At 40.6% G+C, this 24,829-nt stretch overlaps 1 protein-coding gene across 4 annotated transcripts; it reads right to left on the reverse strand.

Moving 5' to 3' along the window:
• Positions 1 to 24,379, reverse strand: nnt2 (nicotinamide nucleotide transhydrogenase 2). 4 transcript variants are annotated; one of them, XM_088992380.1, is made up of 24 exons: positions 24,032 to 24,378; positions 23,512 to 23,553; positions 23,016 to 23,095; positions 22,770 to 22,935; positions 21,271 to 21,500; positions 20,978 to 21,177; positions 19,960 to 20,047; positions 19,786 to 19,874; positions 19,068 to 19,255; positions 18,820 to 18,953; positions 17,658 to 17,849; positions 17,027 to 17,177; positions 16,010 to 16,171; positions 15,792 to 15,902; positions 15,563 to 15,708; positions 14,129 to 14,324; positions 8,317 to 8,550; positions 7,093 to 7,253; positions 5,748 to 5,927; positions 4,733 to 4,892; positions 2,658 to 2,739; positions 2,442 to 2,560; positions 2,027 to 2,142; positions 1 to 354 (listed from the first exon to the last, which is right to left on the reverse strand). In XM_088992380.1, exons 4-24 carry the CDS (start codon positions 22,897 to 22,899, stop codon positions 208 to 210), a joined length of 3,216 nt encoding a protein of 1,071 aa, XP_088848506.1. In that variant the 5' UTR covers positions 22,900 to 22,935; positions 23,016 to 23,095; positions 23,512 to 23,553; positions 24,032 to 24,378; the 3' UTR covers positions 1 to 207. The 4 variants fall into 4 exon arrangements, with proteins under 4 accessions (XP_088848506.1, XP_088848508.1, XP_088848505.1 ...); XM_088992382.1 differs by lacking the exon at positions 23,016 to 23,095 and having other exon boundaries at positions 24,032 to 24,379; XM_088992379.1 differs by lacking the exon at positions 23,512 to 23,553.
• Positions 24,380 to 24,829: the final 450 nt, after the last annotated feature.

Here is a 24,829-nt window from a genome sequence, read left to right on the forward strand (position 1 = left end):
TACTTTTAAATAGCTTTATTTACAAACCGGTACACAAGTCTATACTTTTTCTCCATTCATTAAGTCTCATCTACTATTGTACATCTTAGCTCATAATTTTAACTTTTGATGCAGACTTGAGTATTGTAAGCCAATGCCGAGGATGGAAACCAAGACATTGATTTTGTTCCAAGATCTAACGTGGTCAGTCAGCTGGTGGCGTTGGGCCTAGTAGAACGTCTCCCTAATCTTTGCTTGAAGGCTGTCACATGTTTTCTTGGCATCTCCCAGCAACATGGATGTGTTGGTCTTGTAGAAAATGGGGTTATCCACTGCGGCATAGCCGACACCCAGGGTCCGTTTCATCACGATCACCTAGAGACAAGTTTGAAAAAGTTCTCTCACTAGTATAGACTCATGTCTTAAGAAATGAGCATTCATTTGTTTTAGGACCGTGGCTGTAACTGTAAATCGTCTTTTTTCACTGAAATCAATATCACATTGTACTGCATGAAAACATTTTGTAATGACAGGATTAAATAGATTGCATATAATTGCCACATCATGGGGCCAGAATACAGCCATATCGTTATTCGGTGCAAGGAGGTGATCTCAACTCAACAACCTGTCGTATTCATTATTCCCCATTCTGGATAACGAATATACGTGTTGGTCCACTGGGTTTGTTCAAATATCCAGAATATCGGTTGATATAGAAGGTGCATCGAATCATAACAGTTCACCGTTGACTTTTGAGAACGTGGAATGTTTTTAGGTATGCCTGATAGTGTAGAAAGTACGGTCATTCTCATAGGTTAGTTCATTTGCTCTTTTTAACTCATTCACTGCCATCTATTCGACAATACTAATTGAAAATTAATTGTGAGAAGTAATTGAAAATATGACAGCGCGCCATTCCCGAATTTGTATGGGTTTTGTTTTTTCATGCTTGGGTGCCGATAAAGCACTGGCCATGGCCACTGGCAATATTTCTTTTTTTCCACTAGGGGGCTGCCTTTCCCCTTTTTCCATGTTAGCGCTTTGGTCCTGCTTCAGCTGTCGTTAAAGCGCTATATAAACCAATATGCATGTATTGCATTGTATTTTGGACAGCCACCCTAATTTCAAGCTCATATAATTCCAGGCCCATATAATTTAGGAATTGACATTTTTTCTCATGAAAGAAGAGAGTCTAAGGTTTCTTATACTGTATTGAATGTTTATGTGGTCCTAAAACTCAATATTATGCAGGTCCTGGAATTCAAGTGACAATGACAAAAACCCTGGCACTGGAGTGGACACATTTTTGCACGTCTGGCAGTGAATGAGCTAATTATCTGCAATATTATCATCAAGGATGAGACTGTGCTAAGCGGTTGCGCCTTTCGGCAGCATGAATATGCCAGTACTGTTTTTGAATGGGAGGAATGTCTGAGCCATTTGACTGTCCCCGCTTTGTTCAGCGGAAAGATCAGAGCTGTTGGACAGTCTGCGGTTGGATGGATGCATGGCTTGAGGAGCCCGCAATAAGAAGAAAGGAGCATCAGCACAGAGCGCCGATGCATATGTGGAACTGAAGCGGATTTATGTGGGACAGGAGATGTGAGACAATCTTTTTTCGTCAATGGATGCTACAGCTGCCTGTTTGCTTTCAAAATTTAGCTTGTAGTACACGTACAAATTCCACCATGACGTCCCTGATCCACTGCTGACATGGATGCTTTGATCCTCTCCTCTTTCATCTAGAACTGCTTCATGTAATCACAAAGAGGGTACAGCAAGTCCTGAAAAATGAATGACTGTGTCTTTGTGTTGTCATATTATTATTTTTTTGTTTTTCCCAAAATGGCAGCGCGTGAACACGCAGCGGCTCCCCTCTCCCCGGCAAATTGCCGTTTTCATGTTTATTAGTCATTATAAGTGCCTTACATGCTGGGTCCGAGAGGACAGTAATTTCATCTGTGCTGTATGTCATGCATATTAGCATATTTGACAATAAAGATGACTTTGATATTAGGGATTAATTCTAATCTAAAAATGGACCAACCTGTTTGGACTTCCAAACCTCCAGGACAGGCATGCCAGCAATTATAGAGTTTGGATCCTCTTGAGCAGCAGAATTCACAGTGTCGTTTGCACCGATGACCAGCGTCAGGTCGGTCTCTGTGGGCCACAGATATTTACATGGAATCATATTGAGGGGTTGGGCGTGTATTAAACAAAAGAAACACTTGCTTTGAAACGCCCCAATAATGAATTTCCCAGCACTACAAAGCATCATCTTAAACACAAGCATGTGTTTCAGAGTGTACGCCAGATTATTGCGTGTTGCGTCAACAGCAGGCTGATGAAAGAAAGTGAAATAAGTCAATGGCGTGACAGTTAATTTCTTGTAATTTTCTTCAACACCTCGTGGCAAAAGTGACAATCTCCCATTTTGTGTATTCCTGAAAAATGCTCACCCGGAAAGTCTTCATTGATCTCATCCATCTCCAATACGACATCATAAGGTACACCGGCTTCAGCCAAGAGCACATTTAGCTGGCCTGGCATACGTCCAGCCACTGGATGGATGCCAAACCTGGGGTGGGGGGGGGGGGGGGGGTCATTCGCAGTGTATCATTTTATTTGTCAATTTCAAGAGAACCTTCGAGCCGATGTGCTGCGCTGACAGTTACCGAACAGTCTTGCCTTGTTCCTTCAGCATCTTCACCATGTCTGCAATCGGATACTGTGCTTTTGCTGCGCACAATCCCCAACCTACATAAAAGGCAAAAAGGCACGCATGAAGCCAACGTAGGCTAAGAATAAATAATATTCTTAACTTCTTCTATCCTATTGCGGGATGTATTTAATTCACAGTGGTCACATCTGAAATGCGTTTGTCGTAGTGTAAATCTCAACATGGGTCAGAAATGACCACCTTTGAATTTGAATGTTATTTTTCCTCAGAACCATTTATTTTCCATCGTCTTTTTTGTACACCGGGCATCAGTTTAACTGGATACAGTTTCTCCTAATCAAACCCGTATGTTGGGACCACAAATCTGTCCACGGTTTGTGCGTTAAAAAAAAGAAAATAGCAACCATGTGTATCCATAATTATTCTTTTGGATAGTCAGATATAGAAATTGGGTTGTTCATAACATCTTCATTTACTTTCGGCTTTTCTCTTCAAGGGGTTGCCGCAGCAAATCAGTGTCCTCCATCTTTCGAGGTTTGATCCGCATGTTTGTTTTGGCCAAGCTTTTACGTCGGATGCCCTTCCTGACACAACCCTCTGTATTTATCCGGGCTTGGGACGGCACAAGGAGACTTATGTCCCTTTGTGGCTACAGAACAAGCAACTCACTCAGTAAAAGGCTCCCAAACACAAAATTACCATCGGCACAGCAACATTCAAAAAACCAAAAACTATACTCACCATTTGATGACAATGCTCTGATCTTACACATTACAGTAAAGTCTCGTTATATCGATATTCAAGGGAGTCCGAAAAATATCGATATAACCGGGACTATCGATATAGCCGACCCTGTTTGCATGTAATTTTCTCCGTGCGTGCATAGAAATAGTATCGATATAACCGGGACTATCGATATATCCGATATCGATATAACGAGACTTTACTGTAATTCATATTATTCCAATAAACCAATACGCAGTTAATTTACTTCGAGTACATATGACAAATTAACTGACTTAATATTTGACCTCAACGTCATGGGTGTCATAACATAATAAGTCATATTGCATTACTTAATGTTTGGAGAAATATGACTTTGAATATGATGCAATTAGTTTCAATGAAATCGTATCACTTGTGTGTTTTGTGACTGTGACTTCAAGGACAACCGACGTCACTTTTTTGTTTCCTAACTGACATCAGAAAAACGTTTTATAGCATCTAAAATATCCAAAACACGCAGTATGATATTTGTAGTCAAATGCAAAACAGCAATAAAAATGACTTAAAGTGTCTAAAAAGTACGTCAATTTGAAACCGGAAGTGGCCAGTTTAAGAAGTTCCCGCCCCCATGTTCGTGGTGTCACGGCAAGACGTCTTGCGTTACTCGAGAATCAAAACAATGGTTTCAGATTCGGAGAATATGCTTTCTTGTTACTCATCCAGTGATGAATGTGATTCAAATAGTTCTGTAGAACAAAGCATACATGTTTGCAATCGATTAAAGAATTTATTCTGTCATTTTGAGGCATCATGGGTGAGAAATGTTGCACCCAAAAAAGGCAGAAAATGGCAACAAAGCCGTTTAAGGAATTAATCAGCCCGTTTCCACATGCTGATTAATTCCTTACATGGAGCTTTGTCGCCCTCTTCTGCCTCTTTTTGGTCCTACACGATGTTTTCAGACCAAAGTACAGCAAAATGCATTGACGTGATGGAAGGACTGCTGCAATGTGTCCTTTTTTCGGTCAGAGGCGTTCCTTCAGTGACGTCACGTACGTACTCGTCACCAACTCAAAAACAAGACTTCCGGAATATTCAGTGCGAGTCTTAAAACGTAAAATATAGCTATATGCGGTGGAGTCTTTGTAAAATACGCTCAGTAGAAGTCATTTGAAGCCGTTTTACAAATTATGGACACAACTTGTCCGGAGACGTCAGTTGTCCTTTAAATACAACAAGAACCACATAGATCTGCGGCGAGCGCTAGAAGATGAATGCAAGCACCAAAAACAAAATCTAAGAGCAAGTAAACAGTGGTTGTATACACGTATAGAGGTCTTGTACCTGGCGTGATGATAATGCTGTTGGCTTCCTTGATGATGTCGATGGTCTGGTCAACATTGACCTCTGTGTGGGTGCCAACAATCTCCATGGGTTTTCCACCTGCTGTAGAGGTGGTGCCATAGCCACCCAGGATCACATTGGGTAGGGAACGGTTCATCGCCTTGGGAGAGGCGACAAACATAGTCATCGAGATTTCAACAGTGGAAAGAAGTTGTGCCTATTACACAGGTATGTACAGACGCTCCCCACCTGACGAACGAGATACGTTTCGAGCAGTTGTTCGTAAGGTAAATTTGTTTGTAAGTGGCTTCAGTGCTGTATTTTGAATAGAATGTATGTTTAAGTGAAACACTGAACAGGGAAGTATAAAACACAGACACTAACAGTCGTAGAATAAATTCACAACTACTGTAGTACAACAACATATATCCTTGGGTCTTCAGTAAGCCATTATTTTTTGTGTTGCATCGCGTCCTCCTGGAGTGTCAACTGGGATGAGGGATTTCCTCTCCGCCCACATACTCTACGCAGCCAATCGTAAGCGAGCTCGGCAGGTCAGGGCCTGAACTGCTTGGGAACACCAGCATAGCCGTCGCGTAAACATCCAGCCCTCGAAACATCCAATGTGTCTGTGTGCGTGCATGCGTGTGAAGCACAGTATGCAGCCAATCGCAAGCCAGCTGGGCCAGAAAAAGGTGCGCAATACAAAATCTAATTTACAGCATCTCTGTCCACAATTTTTTCAACATACAGTACCCGCAAAAATGTTCGTATGTACAGTTTTCCGTAAGTTGAATGTTCCGAAGCTGGGCAGCCTCTGTGTATCATACCTGTGTCCAATATTTTTTACTTCTGTCCATTTTACAACACAGCTGTACTTTCTTGTCCTTATTCTATTAATTTTGCCTCATTACTTTTGTACGCATTTAAATCCAGGAACCAAATCAGTACTTGTACTTTTGCTATGCCTGTGTATATACGTATTAAAGTATAGAGAATGTTTTTGTGTACTCACCACACACATGATGTAAGACAGGATTGCGCCGGAGGAGCCAATCAAAGCGCCAACAATGGTCATGAGATTGTTGTCTAGTAGGAATCCTTCAGCGCAGAGGGCCCAGCCAGAGTAGCTGTTCAATACCGTGATGACAACTGGCATATCTGCACCTCCGATGGCTGCTGTCAAAGTGACACCCTGACAAAGTACAATAGATTTTATACTAAGACCTCTCCCAAAACGTTGAAGTGAGTTGAAGAGCTTTAGTCAGACAAAAGTAGTGCTTTGCCTGCATCATGTTGCCAGGGGGCTACATTGACGTGAGCTGAAGAGCTTCCATTTGACAACAGCAATTCTTTTTCACCATCTTGTGACATGTATGAAGAACTCTAAACCTATTTTTGGAGGTGGGGTGTCGGGGCCATTCAATATTTGTGGATTTTTGCTATTCCTGTCAAGGTTCGGTCCCATCAATTCAAAATTTTTCACAATTTCATTTGAATGGGTTCATTATCTCTCTTTTCTTATTGGCTCTAACTTAAAATTACATTTTCTGTAATGGGTTTTAACTTGTCCAATAGCTTCACATTAAGTATTGTAACTCAACAACAAAAAACACACAGTTTATTGAGTCTCAGAAAAGTTATCTCATCTGAGAAGAAAGCTATTTACACATGCACGCACGCACACACACGCGCACACACACACACACACACACACGCACGCACACACACACACACACACACACACACACACACACACACACACACACACACACACACGCACACACACACGCACACACACACACACACACACGCACACGCACACGCACACGCACACGCACACGCACACACACACACACACACACACACACACACACACACACACACACACACACACACACCTGTTTACTCATTTGGGATATGTGATCATAATTTGTGGCACTGCATCTTGCCACTGGCTTATATCAGTTATCTTGCTCAGTCTCTCCCATTTGGTTATATTTCCGAAGAACTAGAAGAACAATACAGCGTAATTAACCCAACGTGCATGTTTCTGGAATGACTACAGAGAAAATATTGATGCCAGCAAACTCCACACTGAAGGGTCACAGGAGAAAATTAAACAAAGAAACGTTGACTGTAAGGCAGACATGCAAAACATGTGATAACATAACCACCATGCTGTCCATAAAATAATTGAAAAAAGGACAAATATTTAAAATTACAAATGCCTGAAACAGGTGTGCAAAAGCTGATCTCACGATTGAGATGTCACAAATCACACCATTATATATTAACTAGCATGAAAATATTTGTATGAGTACTTTTGAATACAGTACTGCCTTTTACAGGTAACTCACCATAACAGTGGACAACCCAGATACTCCCAGGAGACATCCCATTCCAGTACCGTAGCTGGAACTAAGCATGAAGGGCACCATGCCACCCATTGATGCCGCCATAAGACCGGCATTCAACATGTGACGTCCGGGCAACATAAGAGGCGCAGAGTTCAGCATGCCTAAAAAAAAAGAGAGAGCGAGATTATTGTTGATCTCAATTTGTTTCTATTGATTGCTGCATTGCAACTGTCTTTTTCTAGAGCACAGTGTCAATGTCGAGGCGCGGTTGCCAATTCTGGCACGCCACATCATTTTATTCGGTCCGCAAAGGCAAATCAAGCATGTCAACTGCCATGATGCTTGCTAAAGTACGAAACCAAAATTTCGAATTGTTGTATGTAAACCACAATAACAGTCATTATTCTTGACTTCAGATTTGAAAAGTAGAAGATGAAACATTTGAATGGTTACCCCAAATTTATAACGGCCCTCAAGAGGAAACTGTACCTACAATGTGGCCTCTAGAGAGATGTTCTGTCTGTCTATCTGTTTGACATAAATTGCACATATTCCAACAGATGCATGTACTTAATGGCTTTTGAAGGGTCATGGATGAATCTTGCAATGTTAAAGAGCCTAAACGTACAACATGTGTATTTTTACAGTCTAATATGAAAGCCGTTCATGTGGGAGATTGAAACTGTCCTAAGAACTGTTTGTACAGGTTCCCACCGAAACATAACTACTTCTTTTCCTTTTGGATTTTCCCTTCAGGTTCGCCACAGCGAATCAGTGTCCTCCAGCTAAACATCACTAAGTTACTTCCGATGTAGCATCATTCAAAAAAAAAAAAAAAAAAAAAAAATCTGACTACCTTGTCTCTGAAACATTGATCAATTTAACTTATCCATTTATTAATGTCAGAACAAAATGTCATCAACACTTGAGAAGGTATTTTTTGGTGGTGAAATATTCACCAGAAACATATGTGTGCAAAGAAAATGAATGCAAAAAACGGGTTAAAATCAACCAGCGAACAATAAATAAATATGATCCCCACGGCCAAGTTAAAATCCAAAGCTGGATTTCCCTGGGGATCATTTTGGTTTTAGAATGATCAAAGACAATATCAGGAACTGAAAAGGTTGAAATGATTATTGAATGTAAAAAAATCCAAAGCAGTAATGAAACATGTGCATGTACAGTCTTCTCCAAATGCCGCAGTGACACCACGTTAAGTACCTTGCAGCTTGCCATAGGCAACCAGCGATCCGCTGAAGGTGACACCTCCGATGTATGTGCCCAAATAGGCCACTGTCTTGAGCACCCCGGCGGCCGGGTGAGCGTCAAGGTGGGGAAACTCGATCATGTACTCCGCCACGCAGGTGAGAACTGCGGCCAGGCCCACAAGGCTATGGAACGCCGCCACCAATTGAGGCAAGTCGGAGATTTCGATCCTCTTGGCAATGGTCAAACCTGCACGCAGGCAAAGATTCCAGTAAATGCAGGCAGTCAGGTTGAATAATTTAGAAAAATAATCCAATTGAATTTTTTTTTAAGTTTATTGTCTTCCCATGTATTTTATACAAACACAAACAATGTATTTTTATGCATTACAATAAACAATCTTCTTCTTTTCGTTTCGGCTTTTCCCTTCAAGGGGTCGCCACAGCGAATCAGTGTCCTCCATCTTCAGAGGTTTAAAGGACAACCGACACATCCGGACAAGTTGCGTCCATAATTTGTAAAATCACTTCAAATGACTTCTATTGACCGCCTTTTACAAAGATTCCACCGCATATAGCTATATTTTACGTTTTAAAACTCACACTGAATATTCATGAAGTCTTGTTTTCGAGTTGATGCCGGAGTGATGTCGCTGAGGGAACACCCCTGACCGAGAAAGTGACATGCAGTGCATTTTGGGTACTTTGTTCTGCCTGAAAACACTGTGTTGATCGCGAAATTAGAAGGAAAACTACATAAATAACGCGATGGGGAATCGTTGTGTGGCAGCCAATTGCGGTAACACGTATAAAGAAGGTGTACGTTTACACAAATTCTCAGCGGACAAACCAGCCATTTCCAACGGACCAGAGCAGTATAGCGCCAGCCGAGGAGCTCCCCAGAGTGCGCGAATCCCCGCTTGGATAACCGGTGTCACCCTCTAAGCCTGACAATGGGAAGAAAGTTGCTTCCAGTGGTGAAAGAGAGCAATCATCATAATAGTGGAGCAAACCTATCAGACAACCATTCAGCTGCTGGAACGAGGAGCTAACCGGAGTTAGCAATGGATAACCGCTGTCATTCACATGTAAGTTCGTAAGTCTGCATCTTGAAAGTTTAAACATCTTGCACGCCCAACCATTAAACAACGTGCATTGAGGTTGACATCTTGGAGCTTATTATTCGTTATTCATGTCCTTATATGCCACATGTCATCAAAGTTGATGCCATATTGCTTATTCGCAGAGCTTCATATGTCGTGTCCTTCACCAGTTTTGTCTCTTTGCTTACACAGCTCGAATTGATACGGAAGGACTTCTTTAATCGATCGCAAACACTTATGCTTTCCTCTTCAGAACTATTTGAATCATATTCATAACTGGATGAGTAACGAGAAAGCATCTTCTCCGAATCTGAACTCCGTGAGCCCATTGTTTTGTTTCTTGAGCAAGGCAAGATGATCTGGCGTGACGTCACGAACTGGAGGCCGGACTTTCTGAAAATCCCCAGTTTCAAGCTGATTTTTGGACACTTCAAGTCATTTTTATTTGTGTTTTGCATTTGACTAAAAATATCAGCCTGCGTGTTTTGGGTATTTTAGATGCTATAAATAGTGTCAGTTGTCCTTTAGAGGACAACCGACGTCACCTTTTTGTTTTTTAACTGACATCAGAAAAACGTTTTATATATATCTCTCACCCAAAAAAAAAGCGGCACAAAATGGCGACCTCCAGTGGCCACCTCCGCTTCCACAGGCTGATAAATTCCTTATATGGAGCTTGGATGCCCTCTTCTGGCGGCTTTTGAGTGCAACACGGTTCTCAGACCAAACATGTACAGCAAAATACATTGCCGTGATGGAAGGACTGCTACAATGTGTCTTTTTTCAGTCAGGGGGCGGTCCTTTCGTGACGTCACGTACGGACTTGTCACCAACTCAAAAACAAGACTTCCTGAATATTCAGAGTGAGTCTTAAAACGTAAAATATAGCTATATGCGGTGGAATCTTATTAAAATACACTCAGTAGAAGTCATTTGAAGCCATTTTACAAATTATAGACACAACTTGTCCGAAGACGTCGGTTGTCCTTTAAGTCGCAAGTTTGTTTTGGCCAAGCTTTTACGTCGGATGCCCTTCCTGACACAACCCTCTGTATTAATCAGGGCTTAGGACCGGCACAAGAAGACACTGGCTTATGTCCCCTTGTGGCAACAGAACAAGCAACTCCATGAACTTAATAAAGATGAAGATGCTCAGTGAAAGGCTCCCAATCACAAAATGGTCATCAGTACAGAAACATTCAAAACTGGTGTTTTCCATGATCTTTGTGGCTACTTTATTTCCTGTATATGATAGTTGTCCATGTTAAGCACTAACTGTTGTTAAAGCGTTATACTATCTATTGGAACTGTATAGTGCCACTTCAACAGTAGCCAAAATGGAACTGTATAGTGCCACTTAGCAGTTTTTTTTGACGACGATACTAGTGCAGCGCATTCTACCGGAAACAAATTCCTTGTGTGTTCTACATACTTGGCAATAAAGATGATTCTGATTCTGATACGTATAAATCAATATTTAATGTATTGTAATGTATTGTAAAATGCTCTGGTTACATAGATCAGGCTTATGGTAAAATATTTCATGAAACAACCATGTGTAAACATGGACTGCACATACTAAAGACTGAATTAAGATCGACACAATATAAATACTCGTTCATAAATGAAATATACATAAATAAATATAACTATTTCTTTTCAAAATTTGAATCCTTTGAAATTTGAAAATCCAATTCGACTGCATTGCAATATTATTTTGAATTCAATTTTCAATCACGTGTTCAGCTTTAATGTCGAGTGTCGAATGTCCTGAACACACCTTCTTATGTATGTTGGCCAAGTGTTCAAAGAAGAAGAAAAAAAACCCAGAAAAACACCAGTCACCTGTTTTTTGTTTCTTCTACTCTTAGCAATGAAGCTTGATCTTCAAAGGACAAAACAACAGTCAAAACTCCGATCCTCCATTATCCCCTGCCCCCGAGGGAGAGAAAAAAAAGGGAAGGCAAGACGAGCGTGCCGAACATCACGTCATCCCCATGTTTGAAACAACCAATAGAACATGAGTGATGGCTGTTCTGTTGGAATATTTATATTTACACTCTCACAACAAGAGAAACAGATGCCAAGTTGAAACTCAAATTTCCTTCGTCGGATTTGCGGAAAAGTACAAATTGTTTAAAAATATATAATAAATGCTCAGTTAAATATTAAACGAAAGGATGTGTGACATTATTGAAGAGAAGCATAGACATGATCCACATCAAAGAAATACAAATGGCATGACATGATATTACATGACGATAATAATAATAATAATAATACAGTAAAGTCTCGTTATATCGATATTCTCGGGAGTCGGAAAAAATATCGATATAACCGGACTATCGATATATCCGATCCTGCGGCATGTAAATTTTCTCCTTGCGTTCATAGAAATAGTATCGTAATAAGCAGTACTATCGATATAACAAGACTTTACTGTAATAATACATTCCATTTTAAGCACCTTTCAAAGCTCTCAATGACACTTTACAGTCACATGACACCAGTCGGTCTGTGTTTTGCTAATTGTGCAAAGTCTTTCTCATAAACGTATGCTTCACTTTATTTTTTTGCACAATACAGTGAAACCTCAGCTTACGAATGCTTTAGCTCAGGAACTTTTCGCCTTACGAACGTGAAATTTGCAAGAATATAATATTGGCATACCAACTAGTTTTTGGCAGACGAACCAAACCACACAGTGCCATGGTGGCTGGCGGACTAGTTTTCGGCAGATAAACACAAAACCACATGGTCGAACAGCGCCACGGTGGCTGGCGGACTAGTTTTCGTCACCACCTTTCTTTCAGAGCAGACGTGGTTTGTTTTCGAGTGGAGTACCTTTGCTAGTATGGGACTGAGAAAGACCCCACCACAGGCTAGTGTTAAACCGAAGAGGACACAAAAGAAAATTACGGTTGATCAGAAGGAGATCATCGAAAAACATGAACCAGGTGTGCGTGAGTGTGACTTAGCGTCCCAGTACCAGTATGCTAAGTCGACTGTTACTACGGGTGGCTAAGGGTGTTTCTGTGCAACGGTCTCAGGCAATAGAAGCGGTTGAAAAACTTCTGTTGATTTGAATAACGAAAAGCAGCTAGCAGGGGACAGTGTGAATGAGGGTATTATCGCCGAGAAAGCACGGCAACTTCACTCAGATATCTTGAGGCAACTAAATCAACGACCATCACAAAGGTAAATAAAACGACTTTATTATACAGTACAGTTTATTTCTTTCGTTACAATAGCACATTTGTGATACATAAAATAATATATATTTTTGGATTGGAGTTGCCTTTATTATTTATTATTTTGTGTAGTAATAAGGCTTATTTAGGAGAAAATTGTTTTATGGGGACCTGGGAACGGATTATTCTCATTTTTAATGGTTTCTTATGGGAAATAAATGTTTTGCAGACCAACTTTTTGCCTTACACATACTTTCTGGGAACAAATTAAGTTCGTAAGCTGAGGTATCACTGTATTCCTTTCTGACCCGAACGACTTGGCCCATTTTGCCTATTGGACTTTCAACCGGATGGATGGATGCAGGGTTTGAGGAGCCCGCAATGAGAAGAAAGGAGCGTCAGCGCAGAGCGCTGATGCGTATGTGGAACTATCGCGCCTTGGAATTGAAGCGGATTTACGTGGGACAGGAGACGTGAGACAGTCTCTTTTCATCAATGGATGCTACAGCTCCCTGTTTGCTTTCAACATTTAGCTTGTAGCAGACGTGCACATTCCACCATAGCGCCCTTGATCCACTGGTGAAAAGGAGGCTTCGATCCTCTCTTTCATCTAGAACTGCTTCATGCAACAAAGAGCGTGCAGAAAGTGCTTAAAAAGATTGAAGACTGTATGTGTCTTTTGTGTTGTGTCACATTATTTGTTATTTGTTGTTGTTGTTTTGACTTCAAAATGGCGCTGCGAGAGTGGCCTCCTTTACAGCAGGTCCTGTATTTTGTTTTCCTACTTCTTTGTTTCCTTTGCTCTTACTTTCATCACTTTGCTGCTGTGAAATGTAAATGTCTCCACTGCGAGACTAATAAAGGCTAATCCAATCCAAACTCCATCGGAAAATGTTTCTTGATGAGTTCCAAATACCGGTAAACACTGTATTTGTTCAATGCCAGCGATGTATACTGGCAGGCATAGTAATTTAATGGTCTTCCAATAGCACCAAATCTGTATCCGAGCAAATGAATTGTAACTGTAAATAGTGATGAGCTCATCATTTTTAAAATAATCATTCTGTTTGGGACATTTTTGTTTGCCGTTGTGCCCTCAGCTTTTTCAATCGTTAATGGGTCCCTTGGATTGGATTAACCTTTATTTGTCTTGCAGTGGAGAATAATTGAATATAAATTACAAAACACATAATTATGAAAAATCATTGAGTAGAGTGCAGATAGTGAGACAATTTCACTTATTTGATGTGAAAAGTTGTGTGAATTTCAGTTTGAGGCTGATGTCTCAGGGCATGTGTGAATAATTACAAATATTGGCAGCAAAGCTTTTACTGATCTTGTTTTCCATATTTCTCTCTATTTTCGTCCTCAATCCTTACTTTAGGAATCAAACATCTGCTGCATTTTCTCAAATAAAAATCAAGCCATGTCTTTTGGAACAATATCACAGAAGCAGTTATCATGCAAAGTTTGTAAATAGCTTGTAGCACACAGTCGGCAGAACGTGCTCTCTGAAAGATAGGAAAGTACTTACCCAATGTCCCTCCAGTGGCCATGGCCAAAGACATCTGAGACAATAGCTCCGGGGAAGGCTTGAGTGCACCAAGCGTGGCGGCGATGCCGCCTGCAACTCCCATCATGCCCAGTGCATTTCCAAGGCGACTGGTGCCCTGAGCGGAAAGGCCTGCTAGCGCTCCAACGCAGCACAAGCCGGAGCCCAAATACATCATCTGAGGAATACAGCAAACAAACAAATTTCTCACACTTTGTGGGCACCACAATAATTTACATTTTTAGAGGCAAACTGCAGAGACCATGACAGTGTAAATGGTCCTTTATACAAGGTGGAGGTCACATTAAACAGCTCCAAGGGGGGGGGGGGGGGGATCAGATCGTCTTCTGTAATGTATAGGCCAATCATGGGCAAACTACGGCCCGCGGGCCACATACGGCCCGCCAGGCTTTTTAATCCGGCCCGCCGAACTTGTCCAAATTATAGTAAAAACTGACTCATGACAAAGCTAGCGGACACCAGCGCAGACAACTCTGAAAAGTTGCTGGCCCCATATTCCAGGTATCCGCGAAATAGTATGTAAATGCCATATCTTGCATATTCCTTGAGGCAAATGTATGAACTGCTAAGGGCTATTTTTCACGTTTGAAGGACATTTAATAAATTGGGTTGTAGTGTGCTTACTGTGCTGAGGTTTGTACACACTACATTTAATGCTTTAGTATATCCGGCCCAAACACTGCCTCCAAATACTCCTGGCCTGGCCGGCCCCTCTGTCAAATTTTAGAACCCATTATGGCCCGCGAGTCAAAAAGTTTGCCCACCACTGGTATAGGCTCTATGTTTCAAAGTCAAGGCCCGGGGGCCAAATCTGGCCCGCCACATGATTTTACTCGGTCCGCAAAAGCAAATCGAACTTGTAAAATTCCATGATGTTTGCTAAAGTCTGAACCAAATAACAAAATTCCAATTATTTTTTACTTCAAATTTGAAAACTAGTTATTCATTCATTTCTTGTGCACTCTTTCTGTAATATGTGGAGGGGATGAAACATTCTAATGGCTTCCCCAAATTCATAACGGCCCCCGAGAGGAAACTGTAACTACAATGTGGCGCGCAGCAAAAAAATGACTTTGGACACCCTTGGTCTACTGAAAGCTCCTCAAGTCCTTTTAATGGATTCCACAATATTGTGGCAAAAGCATAATTTGGTTGAAATCAAACTTCTTAATTGACAGTTCTTTGACATTAAAATGGAGGTATTGGAAAGCAATGGTCTAAACGAAAGTACTCAGCTCACTTCAACTTAGTTCTCTGGCACCAAGGTACCACAAGATGGCAGTATGTCCTGATTTTTTTGTTTTTAAATCAAAATGAAACTCTTCAATTCAATATTGGGCATTGTCGCCAATATGCTGACATTTTGTGGTCTTACTACTGACAAATGATTGCCACCTGTTCAATGCTGTAACCAGCTGCCACAGAAGCACCATATCCACCAACGAATGCAGCTCCGGGTAACATGTACAGGTAGTTGTACTCAGGTGGGTCCGTGGGGCGCTTGAACATGTCCAACATCCGCTGGGTAATCAGAAAACCACCTGAAGATAAAACAGGTATGCTTACTTATTCAGTGGTTATATAAAAGACAAGTGACATTCAATGTGTCTCAAAAGGGTCAGACCAGCAATGTTGATGGAGGAAATAAAAGCAGCAGCGAGGGCGAGACTCTCAGGAAGCGAAGATGGTATGAGACCTCCGCCCATCAGAACCAGTCCGCCAACTGCTGTCAGACCTGTTCACAAGCGCATACACACGACTAACACTGAGATTAACTAACTTCCAACCAATTCCAGGTTTGGCTAATTCTTTTATTTTCAGTGCCAAGGCTAAAATTGGGACCTGAGATGGCGTTTGTCACAGACATTAAAGGCGAGTGTAGCGCGGGTGTCACTCCCCACACAGTGTGGTAGCCCACAATCCCAGCCAGGCCGAAGGTCGTCACCATTTGCGTGAACGTTGCGTTAGGAGAGATGAGGCCCAGAGCCAGACAGGTGGACAAACCTGCAGGGGTCAGTAAATAATAATCATAGTTAACTGCAGACAGTTAGCTTCACTTCATTTGATACAAAGTCACTGGTCTATAATTAAACGTCGGGACAGAGCCCTTCTGGGAAAGGCCGACATTCGTGAGTAATTGACACCCACCCGAGAAGATTTGTACTTGCTTATGAATACCACGAAATGGTGTGAAAACACTTTTTTCCCTAATTTACAAGTTTGTGGCCTAAACAAATCAATAATAATTATACATTTCATTTATCAGCGCCATTCAAAACTCTCAAGGATACTTTTAAAGTACAGTCAAACCTCGGTATGGAACATCTGTTCTCGACCAAAGCAGATTTTGACCAGGAAATTTGAGATTGGTACGGCTCAGATTAAGCCCAAAAACTAGTTTTGCACCAAACTGAGGAAACCCGAACACACTACTAGTCTCCTTTTGGTTTCCTTACACAAGGAAATGACGCTTCCTTGTGTAACATTTATTGCAAGCAGACTAATTTGTTGCTTGTTTACGCATATCTGTGTAGTGTATCAGGCCCTAATCATGGGCTTCTAACACTGTTTCAGATTTCCAACTAATTACTGTTCAAACAGGATTCTGGAACGGATTATGGTCAAAAACTGAGGTATGACTGTTTTAGCACTCCATTTTACAAAAAAAATAGCATGCATGGGGTTCTCTATACTCTACAGTACAGTATAGTTACAAATGATTGCAACAATCAATTAATTAAAAGCAAGAATTGAATTGTTTGTCTGGAGGTGACAGTTGATCCTCCTGAAGCTCTAATTTCTGTAAGTGGTGAGAAGAATAAATAGTGGCCTAAAAGCTTTGCCTGTCTTTTTCCCAACCTGAAGTGTAAACGCTCGCATTGGTCATTGTGCGTTTAAAGGGAGAAATTGCAGCCACTTTCTCAGCCTCCAGCTCTGCCACAGATTTCTGTTTCACGGGTGGTGGCGGCACTGTCTTGGGGTGTGGCGCCGGGAACATATTCTGTCCATCCTGTTGACGCACCAAAAACATGCAATCGTGTAAGAATGGATGAGCGAATTACAACAATAAAATAGTGTGCGTAGTAGTTTTCCGTGAGAAACATGCTTTGTGGTAGACCTTGTCAGAAGAGTAAGGGTATTCCAAACCCTAACTGCAAGATTAGCAAGAACAAACAGCAATCAAGAACTACTAAACAGTGGGTTTGAAAAACAAATTGTTTCTGTTACGCAGCGTGAGCAATGCTTAGAGGGAGGAATCGATATGCAACATTGAGGTTGCATGCTTTGCTTTCAAGAAACAATATGTCAGAGCTAAAGATTCCCGGAAAAGAAATTTATGAGGCCTTGTTAACATTCTTACTGGTGGGATATTCAAAGCTCGACATGAAGTTTTATACTCATTTGGCAAATTACACTCGCATGAGATGGTCCGATAGTCGAGAGGAGGAAATGAATGCCAGCAGAGCAAAATATTACAAATCAAATCAACCTTCATTACAAGCGTCCCGCGGATGACGTGGTCCATTGTTCCATAGTCAAAGTCTTCTTTGGGTTCATAGTAGAAGTACTCTTTGTCGGGGCTGATGGCCTTCAGAAGCTTCAGGACGTTGTTGGAGTAGAGCGTGCTGGCTTGGGTGGCCATGCGGCTAGGTAGGTCCGTGTATCCAATGTGGGTCACGTTCTTGTTCAGGAAAAAAAAATCAAAGCATTGGTTGGAAGTGCCAAAATCGCTCAATATCTGGACTTATGTACAAGTACAAATACTTGAGCTAAAAGAAAAAAAAAACTTTTAAGAAATCATTCAACTCCTAACCCGGAGAAATTGACGATGCCTTCATAAAGACTATTTTTCTTTTTTTCCAGTAATAAGCAACAAAGTTGAGGCTAAGATTTTTAACTGGTATTTAATGTAAATTGTCATTATGACCTAGCACTTTTTTAAAAACTTTTACTGCTTTTTTATTTATTGGTAGAAACATGGAAGCGCTGTTCACCCGCAGAAAAAAAATATCCTGTGACTGTAAAGTGTCCTTGAGAGTTTTGAAAGGCGCTCATAAAGGAAATGTATTATTATAATAATGTAAATTGTGCCATTATTGCCAGTACTAGGAAACATGTTTTTTTTACATACACAATACCATCTCATAGACTGTCATTGATTACAATGCTAGTTTGAAATTGTATTCCCCAATAAATCAGTAATGGCTGAAAGTAAAAAGTCACCTGAAAATAAATAACGGAAAGTAAAAAAAGAGGTAAAATAATGTTAATAGTTATGTGTGTGAGGAAAACATAATGTATATTTATGTATTTATTTAAATATTAATGTATTTATCTTTTCATGTATTCATTTATTTGTTTATTCATTTGCTTATTTATTTATGTATTTATATTATTAGTAATTTATTGTTCTAATCTACAGAAAAAAATACACATTCAGATTAGATTAGAGAAAATAGCGATTATTCGGCTGGCACAGGTCCATGCAATCATTTTTGGAGCCAACATCAAACTAAAAATAAGATGGAGAGCGAAGAGCTTGTTTCTTGCCATTTTTGTTAATGTCCCTCCATGTCACTACTATCACCGCTTTCCGATCTCATTCAATGAGTACGATTGATGTAAAAAAATATATATACATACAAACTCACTTTGTGAATGTGCAGTTCTCCAGGCCTGGTGGTCTCAATGTTGCCCCCGGCCTCTGCAGCCAGGTCCACCACCACCGAACCATCTTTCATTGACTCCACAAATTCCTTCTTGATCAGAATGGGAGCCGTCTTTCCTGAAAAAGAGACAATAAAAAGCTTATTTGCAGACCAAAGTGTGAACTACTTTTTAGCAAGCCAGCCAGGACAGGTGAAAAATAAAATACAGTGCCAGAGTCAGAGTGACCTACCTGGAATCAGGGCGGTGCTGATAACAATGTCGACTTCTTTGCACTGCTTGGCGAACAGTGCCATCTCGGCTTCAATGAACTCCTTTGACATTTCTTTGGCATAACCACCAACCCCATCTCCAGACTCTTTGACGTCCACTTCTAAAGGCTCCGCCCCAAACGACTTGAACTGTTCCAAAGCTGCTGGTCTGATAGACACCCAACACTATTATGGAAAGCCAACCGAGCATTAATTCAATATCCTTGCAATCCATTTTAGGGTCCACGTACTGTACAAGATTACTGTTTCTGTTTTTTGTTGTTGTTTTTTTTTCTTATGAGGCAAAGTCATCATTTTCGCGCACCTTAGCCATTCTACGAGTATACCAATGTTGTCCTCCAAGTCAAGATAAAGACCGTACTAGTACATGGACCGTAAACTGGATATCAAATATATGCCCAAACGGCTTTATTGAAAGCACTCAGAATATTTATTCAATATCCTTTATCTTACTATGAAATTTCAGTCAACTAGGAAGCTCTTGTGAAACAACTACCCCTTAACTATTTCCATTACACCTTGTGCACTCTGTAATCAAATAGCAGTTAAGTTAATTATATATTTTATTGGTTAAAAGTAGCCGAAATGGTGGGAAAATCGTTAGTAGTACAATACAATTGTCATACTCATACATCCTCATCATGAATTGGTTTACGAGCATGGACAAAGAGTGTCTACCTTGTGTCAAATCCTCGCACGATTGCTCCCATTGATTTGGCTGCCCCTGCAGCAGCCAAACCAGCGACACCTCCTCCAATTACCAGAATCTGAAAAGAGCACATTTTAGATTTGAAAGCCGGGGTAAGAAACAGTCACAAATCTTGAATATCAACACTTGAATGTGGAATTTACCTTAGCTGGTGGTACTTTTCCTGCTGCTGTGATCTGACCAGTAAAAAATCTACCAAAGTGGTTGGCAGCCAGAACGACAGCCTTGTACCTACAAACCAAGACACTTAAGTCACTGATAAAACCTTGTGAACAACAGTCTACTCATTTTACATTCGGAGGCGACAAAATTAATTACACCTGTGCAGAAATGCAATACAGTAACAAAAAGGTTGAAATTAAGTTGAGATATTTGATTTCGACAAAATTAGTGTCTTGCCACAGTCATGTGGCATCTTGGTGCCAATGAACTCAGTTGAATTGAGTTGAGGGGCTTTATTTTGAGAAAAGTGGTGTCATGAAACCATCATCTGACAATTTTGTGCCGAGGAACTATGCTGAACTGAGTTAAGGAACTTTATCTTATCTTTATTTACCTACATCTTGTAGCATTTTGGTGCAAAGGAACTTTGTTAATTTGAGTTGAATAGTTAGCATTTTGGTGCAAAGGAACTTTGTTAATTTGAGTTTAATTTTAGACAAATGTAATGCTGCACCATCATCTTTTGGCATCAGGTTGCCAAGTAACCTGCAAAGCGAGAGCAGGATCTTCATTTAGACGAAAGCAATGCTTTGGCTAGATCTTGATGACTTGGTTTTCTGCTGAAGTGGGTTGAGGAACGTCGGTTTAAAAAGATAGAGCTTTTCTCCCACCTTGTGGCAGCTTGGTGTCATGGAACTATAATAAAATTGGTTCCGGAAATTCAAAGTGGTCTTCTTTTCCTTTCGGCTTTTCCCTTTAAGGGGTCGCCACAGCGGATCAGTGTGCTCCATCTTCAGAGGTTTGATCCGCATGTTTGTTTTGGCCAAGCTTTTACGTCAGATGCCCTTCCTGACACAACCCTCTGTATTTATCTTACAGACTTACAGAACAAGCAACTCGCTCAGTAAAAGGCTCCCAAACACAAAATGGTCATCGGCACAACAACATTCAAAGTGGTATCAATGAGAATGTTTGGGGGTGTCAGTTGCAGGTTCTCACCCGGCAATGTTGGCCATGGAACTGAGTGCATCATAGCCTTGCGCGATGGTGACTCTTGGCACTTGATCCATGGCCAAGACTGTGCTCTTCCGCTCTGACAACTTCTTCATCAGGTCTGGATTCTGAGCTGGATATATGAAGCTCACCAGGGTGGACATTGGCTTTAGGAGGTCGGCCTCACTCAGACTGGGTGCTCGAACCTACAGTAGAACATAGGTGCTTGAATTATGACCCAAACAGTATAGAAGCGTTCGCTTTGACGCAACTGAGTAGATTGTCAGTGTTGCACACACCTTCAGGACCAGGTCTGATCCGAGGGCCCCCTTGACATCAGTGATGCTGGCGCCTGCATCTTTATACTGCTGGTCAGAAAACTTGGAGTCCTCACCAGCTCCACTCTCCACTTTCACATCGAAGCCTTGCTTGACCAGCGCCTGCACACCAGCTGGAGACAGCGCCACACGCCGCTCATTCTGGAAGGTCTCTTTGGGAACGCCAACAACTAGATGCTTGTGGAGAACACCTTGAAAACAGATGAGCAAAAAGGAAATTACATGTAATTTTCTCAGGTGGCAGAGTACGAATTAAAACTAGCATTTTCTAGGGAGAACAAATCCATAACTTTTACAATGAGGGTACCCCGAAATACTTGAAAAAGATTGGGAGTGGGCTGGGTCTTCTGCTTGTTTTTAAGAGTTGCTTGAACAATCCAATATGTTGCATGCATATGTTAAGCAGTTTTTGAAAAAAAATTGTAAATCTCAGTTTTGGTTGACAGTAATTGGTATCATAGCAAAAGTGCTTTTAGTGTAAATGTGATATATATTCTTTCTTTATATTTCATTATGCCTTCCTTTCAAAATATAGAATTGAAACAAAATCAAATTGAAATATTTCATAAGTCTTAATTTATCTATGACATATACCGGGTGTGACACATTTTCATTTCATTCATTTTAGATTATTTTCTAATAGTGTGATCATCTAAGAAAGACAACACAGCTTTTGTTGCATTTTTGTTTCAATCGTGATATCTAATCAGTTGTGACAATCACATTTTTTTATCTTTACTGTAAATAAATGTTTTTTAGGCATTTTTTTTACAATAAAGTTTTTTAAAACAATGATTTGTTTAAGTAATGTCTATCTATCTATATTCGATGATTCCTAAAACACATCAAAATGTATGTCACAAAATACTAAACTTTGATTTATTATCTATTATTGGGTTAAAGTTTGAGAGATATTTATGTAGAGTCGCTGATATATTTTACGAAAATGTACTGTAGCTTTTTTTTGGTTTGTTTGTTTGTTTGTTTGTTTGTTTTTTGCCCGAGCCGCACTTGAATGGCTGAGACCAAGTGTCAGGTGAACATTTCTCTCCATAAATGGAGCTGTGACCTCGCTGCCATGGTGGAACTATTAGCAGGTGATTGGCTCTCAGCCAGTGTGGCTCAGGCCCACTCCAACGCAGATAGCGGGGCAAAGTAGCTTTGGAAAGTAGCCACGGAAAACTTGCACAACTCTACTTTTAACATTGAGTTACAAACATTTTGAGAGCACCCACATTGGATCCTTACTTTATTTTTAGCTGAGAATTTTCCAAAGCGCAAGGTTTGTACAGGTCACCTTTATCTGACCTCTTACATGTTAGCAGTCAAGAAAGAATGGCAGCAAAGTTTCCATTTGTGTTTTTTGCCTTTGTCCAGTTCTCGTCAGTTTGCCTTTCTTCCTAAAATACGATTCAACACACAGGCATCTCTATAAAAAAAAAAACCTCTATTTGTCCTACCTTTGTTGACCTTTTGGTCCCATAATGCAGGCAATGTCCTAAAATTCCTCCTTGTTGGAATCCTCTGTCGGACCCCTCTCTGGAGCAAAGTGAGAGATGAGCAGGAGATGCCGTACAGGAGGGTCGACATGGCGACGGTGCGTCCACCCGGAGACTCCTTCTGGATCTGGCAAGCAGAGTTACGAGTTAACACTGATTTTGCTGATAAGTATAATATGAACAAGCCTTGAAGCAACAGACACACACCTTGGCTGTGTGTTCCAAGAGACCTAGCAGACGTAGCAGAGTGACATTTCAGCTCAAACAGGACACACACGGACGCATGCCTGCACACACACACAAACTCACAGATACACACACTGTACATGCGGTCCCGGGCTTGATCTCACACACCGCGGCTCAGTCGCGAGATCTGGAATTATGACGGCACAGATGGAAAGTGTGCCAAGTGCGTTGTGGCTGGTGTGCGGGCAGGAAGCGGAGAAAGTTAAGCGGGAGCCTCAAATGATTAGAGCAGGGTCACATTGTAGTTACGGTTTCCCTTGGAGGGCCATTAAGAGTTTTGGGAAACAATAAAAATCATGACAGGAAGCACACAATTGATTGATGAATAAAAGGGTTTAGGTACATTTACAATATAGTCTTTGAGGACTAGTTGTGTTAAGTGCATAATGTCTACTTGTTATCTAATTTAAAACAGATTCTTTTCTTACAAACAGTGGCTTATTAGGTGTTCAATTACCTTACATGTTTCGGCGTATACTTCCGCCTTCGTCTTTGAGGACTGTTGAGGGAGCATGCACATGTTAAATTTAAATGTAATTCTTCCATTAGTGGGGGTCTATCCCATGAAATGCCTCCCTTTGCTAGTTGGCAAAAAGCATAACAAAAAGCCAGGTATTCAATCTAGAATGAAACCAATTTGAAACCAAATTTTATGTTTCAAATCCAGTAAATGATGTATTGATGTTGATTTTGTGTGTTACAATGGATGACAGTGCAAAACATGTATTTTTAAGAAACACTTTAACGCCGTTAGATGTCTTTATAGACCTTTAAATTTACATTGTGAAATCAGACCAATATTCACGTTCTTGGGGCGTTATTTTGTACTGTATTTGCATTGACACTGGACTCATGGAAATGAATCCAGCATATGTCCAGAAGGTTAAACCACCGAATGACATAACCATGTTCCATTCTGTTGCATTGATTCACCCACAAATTAAAGTCGGTGTTCGCCGTATTATTTCCAAACTTGCCTTTTTAGGGTTTCCGACTGGGTAAACCGCTGTACTTCAGGCTCAACGGCAGATACAGCCTAGCCACTGTCCTCGACTCGACCGCTTGTCACCTGGCCGTCCACGCACAAATACGCAGGACTCCAGACACGACCTTCTGCTGTCTCAATCGAGCAGCGCCTGCACTATTTGTGGATAAATAGCAAACCACGTGACTCTTACTCATGACCAGTGAGCAGAGTTAAGCACGTCGCAGACGCGACTTAAATACTGTAGTGCTGAGAGAATCAAATTAAAGGTTTAGCGTCAATCAATGCCCAGACGAACACCAGAAAAAAAGTATACGTTTGATCAGGAGCCGCTTGAGGAGCCCAGGTGAATGGACACACAAACACACATACACGGAAAAGGGTAGCGGTACGTACTTCCCTTTCCCCACTTTTTGTGTGACGTAATCAACTATTGATTTATATTCCGCCAGACAAATCAGATCTCCCGAGACACCGGAACAGGATAACTACAATTAGTTTAATGTGTAAGTAAAACTCTGCAAAGATCCGTAATTACCATCACTACTATCAGGTAATGTCCTCCAAATACCCCCCACTAAATATATTGTTTATATAAAAATATATTGTTATATATTCTATATAATAATAATAATAATAATAATAATATATAATATTAATAATATATATATATATATATATATATATATATATATATATATATATATATATATATATATATATATATATATATATATATATATATATATATATATATATATATATATATATATATATATATATATTGTAT

Source organism: Hippocampus bargibanti, linkage group LG03, assembly GCF_051943395.1.
Source record: "Hippocampus bargibanti isolate YZ-2025 linkage group LG03, ASM5194339v1, whole genome shotgun sequence".
Classification (NCBI taxonomy): Eukaryota; Metazoa; Chordata; class Actinopteri; order Syngnathiformes; family Syngnathidae; genus Hippocampus; species Hippocampus bargibanti.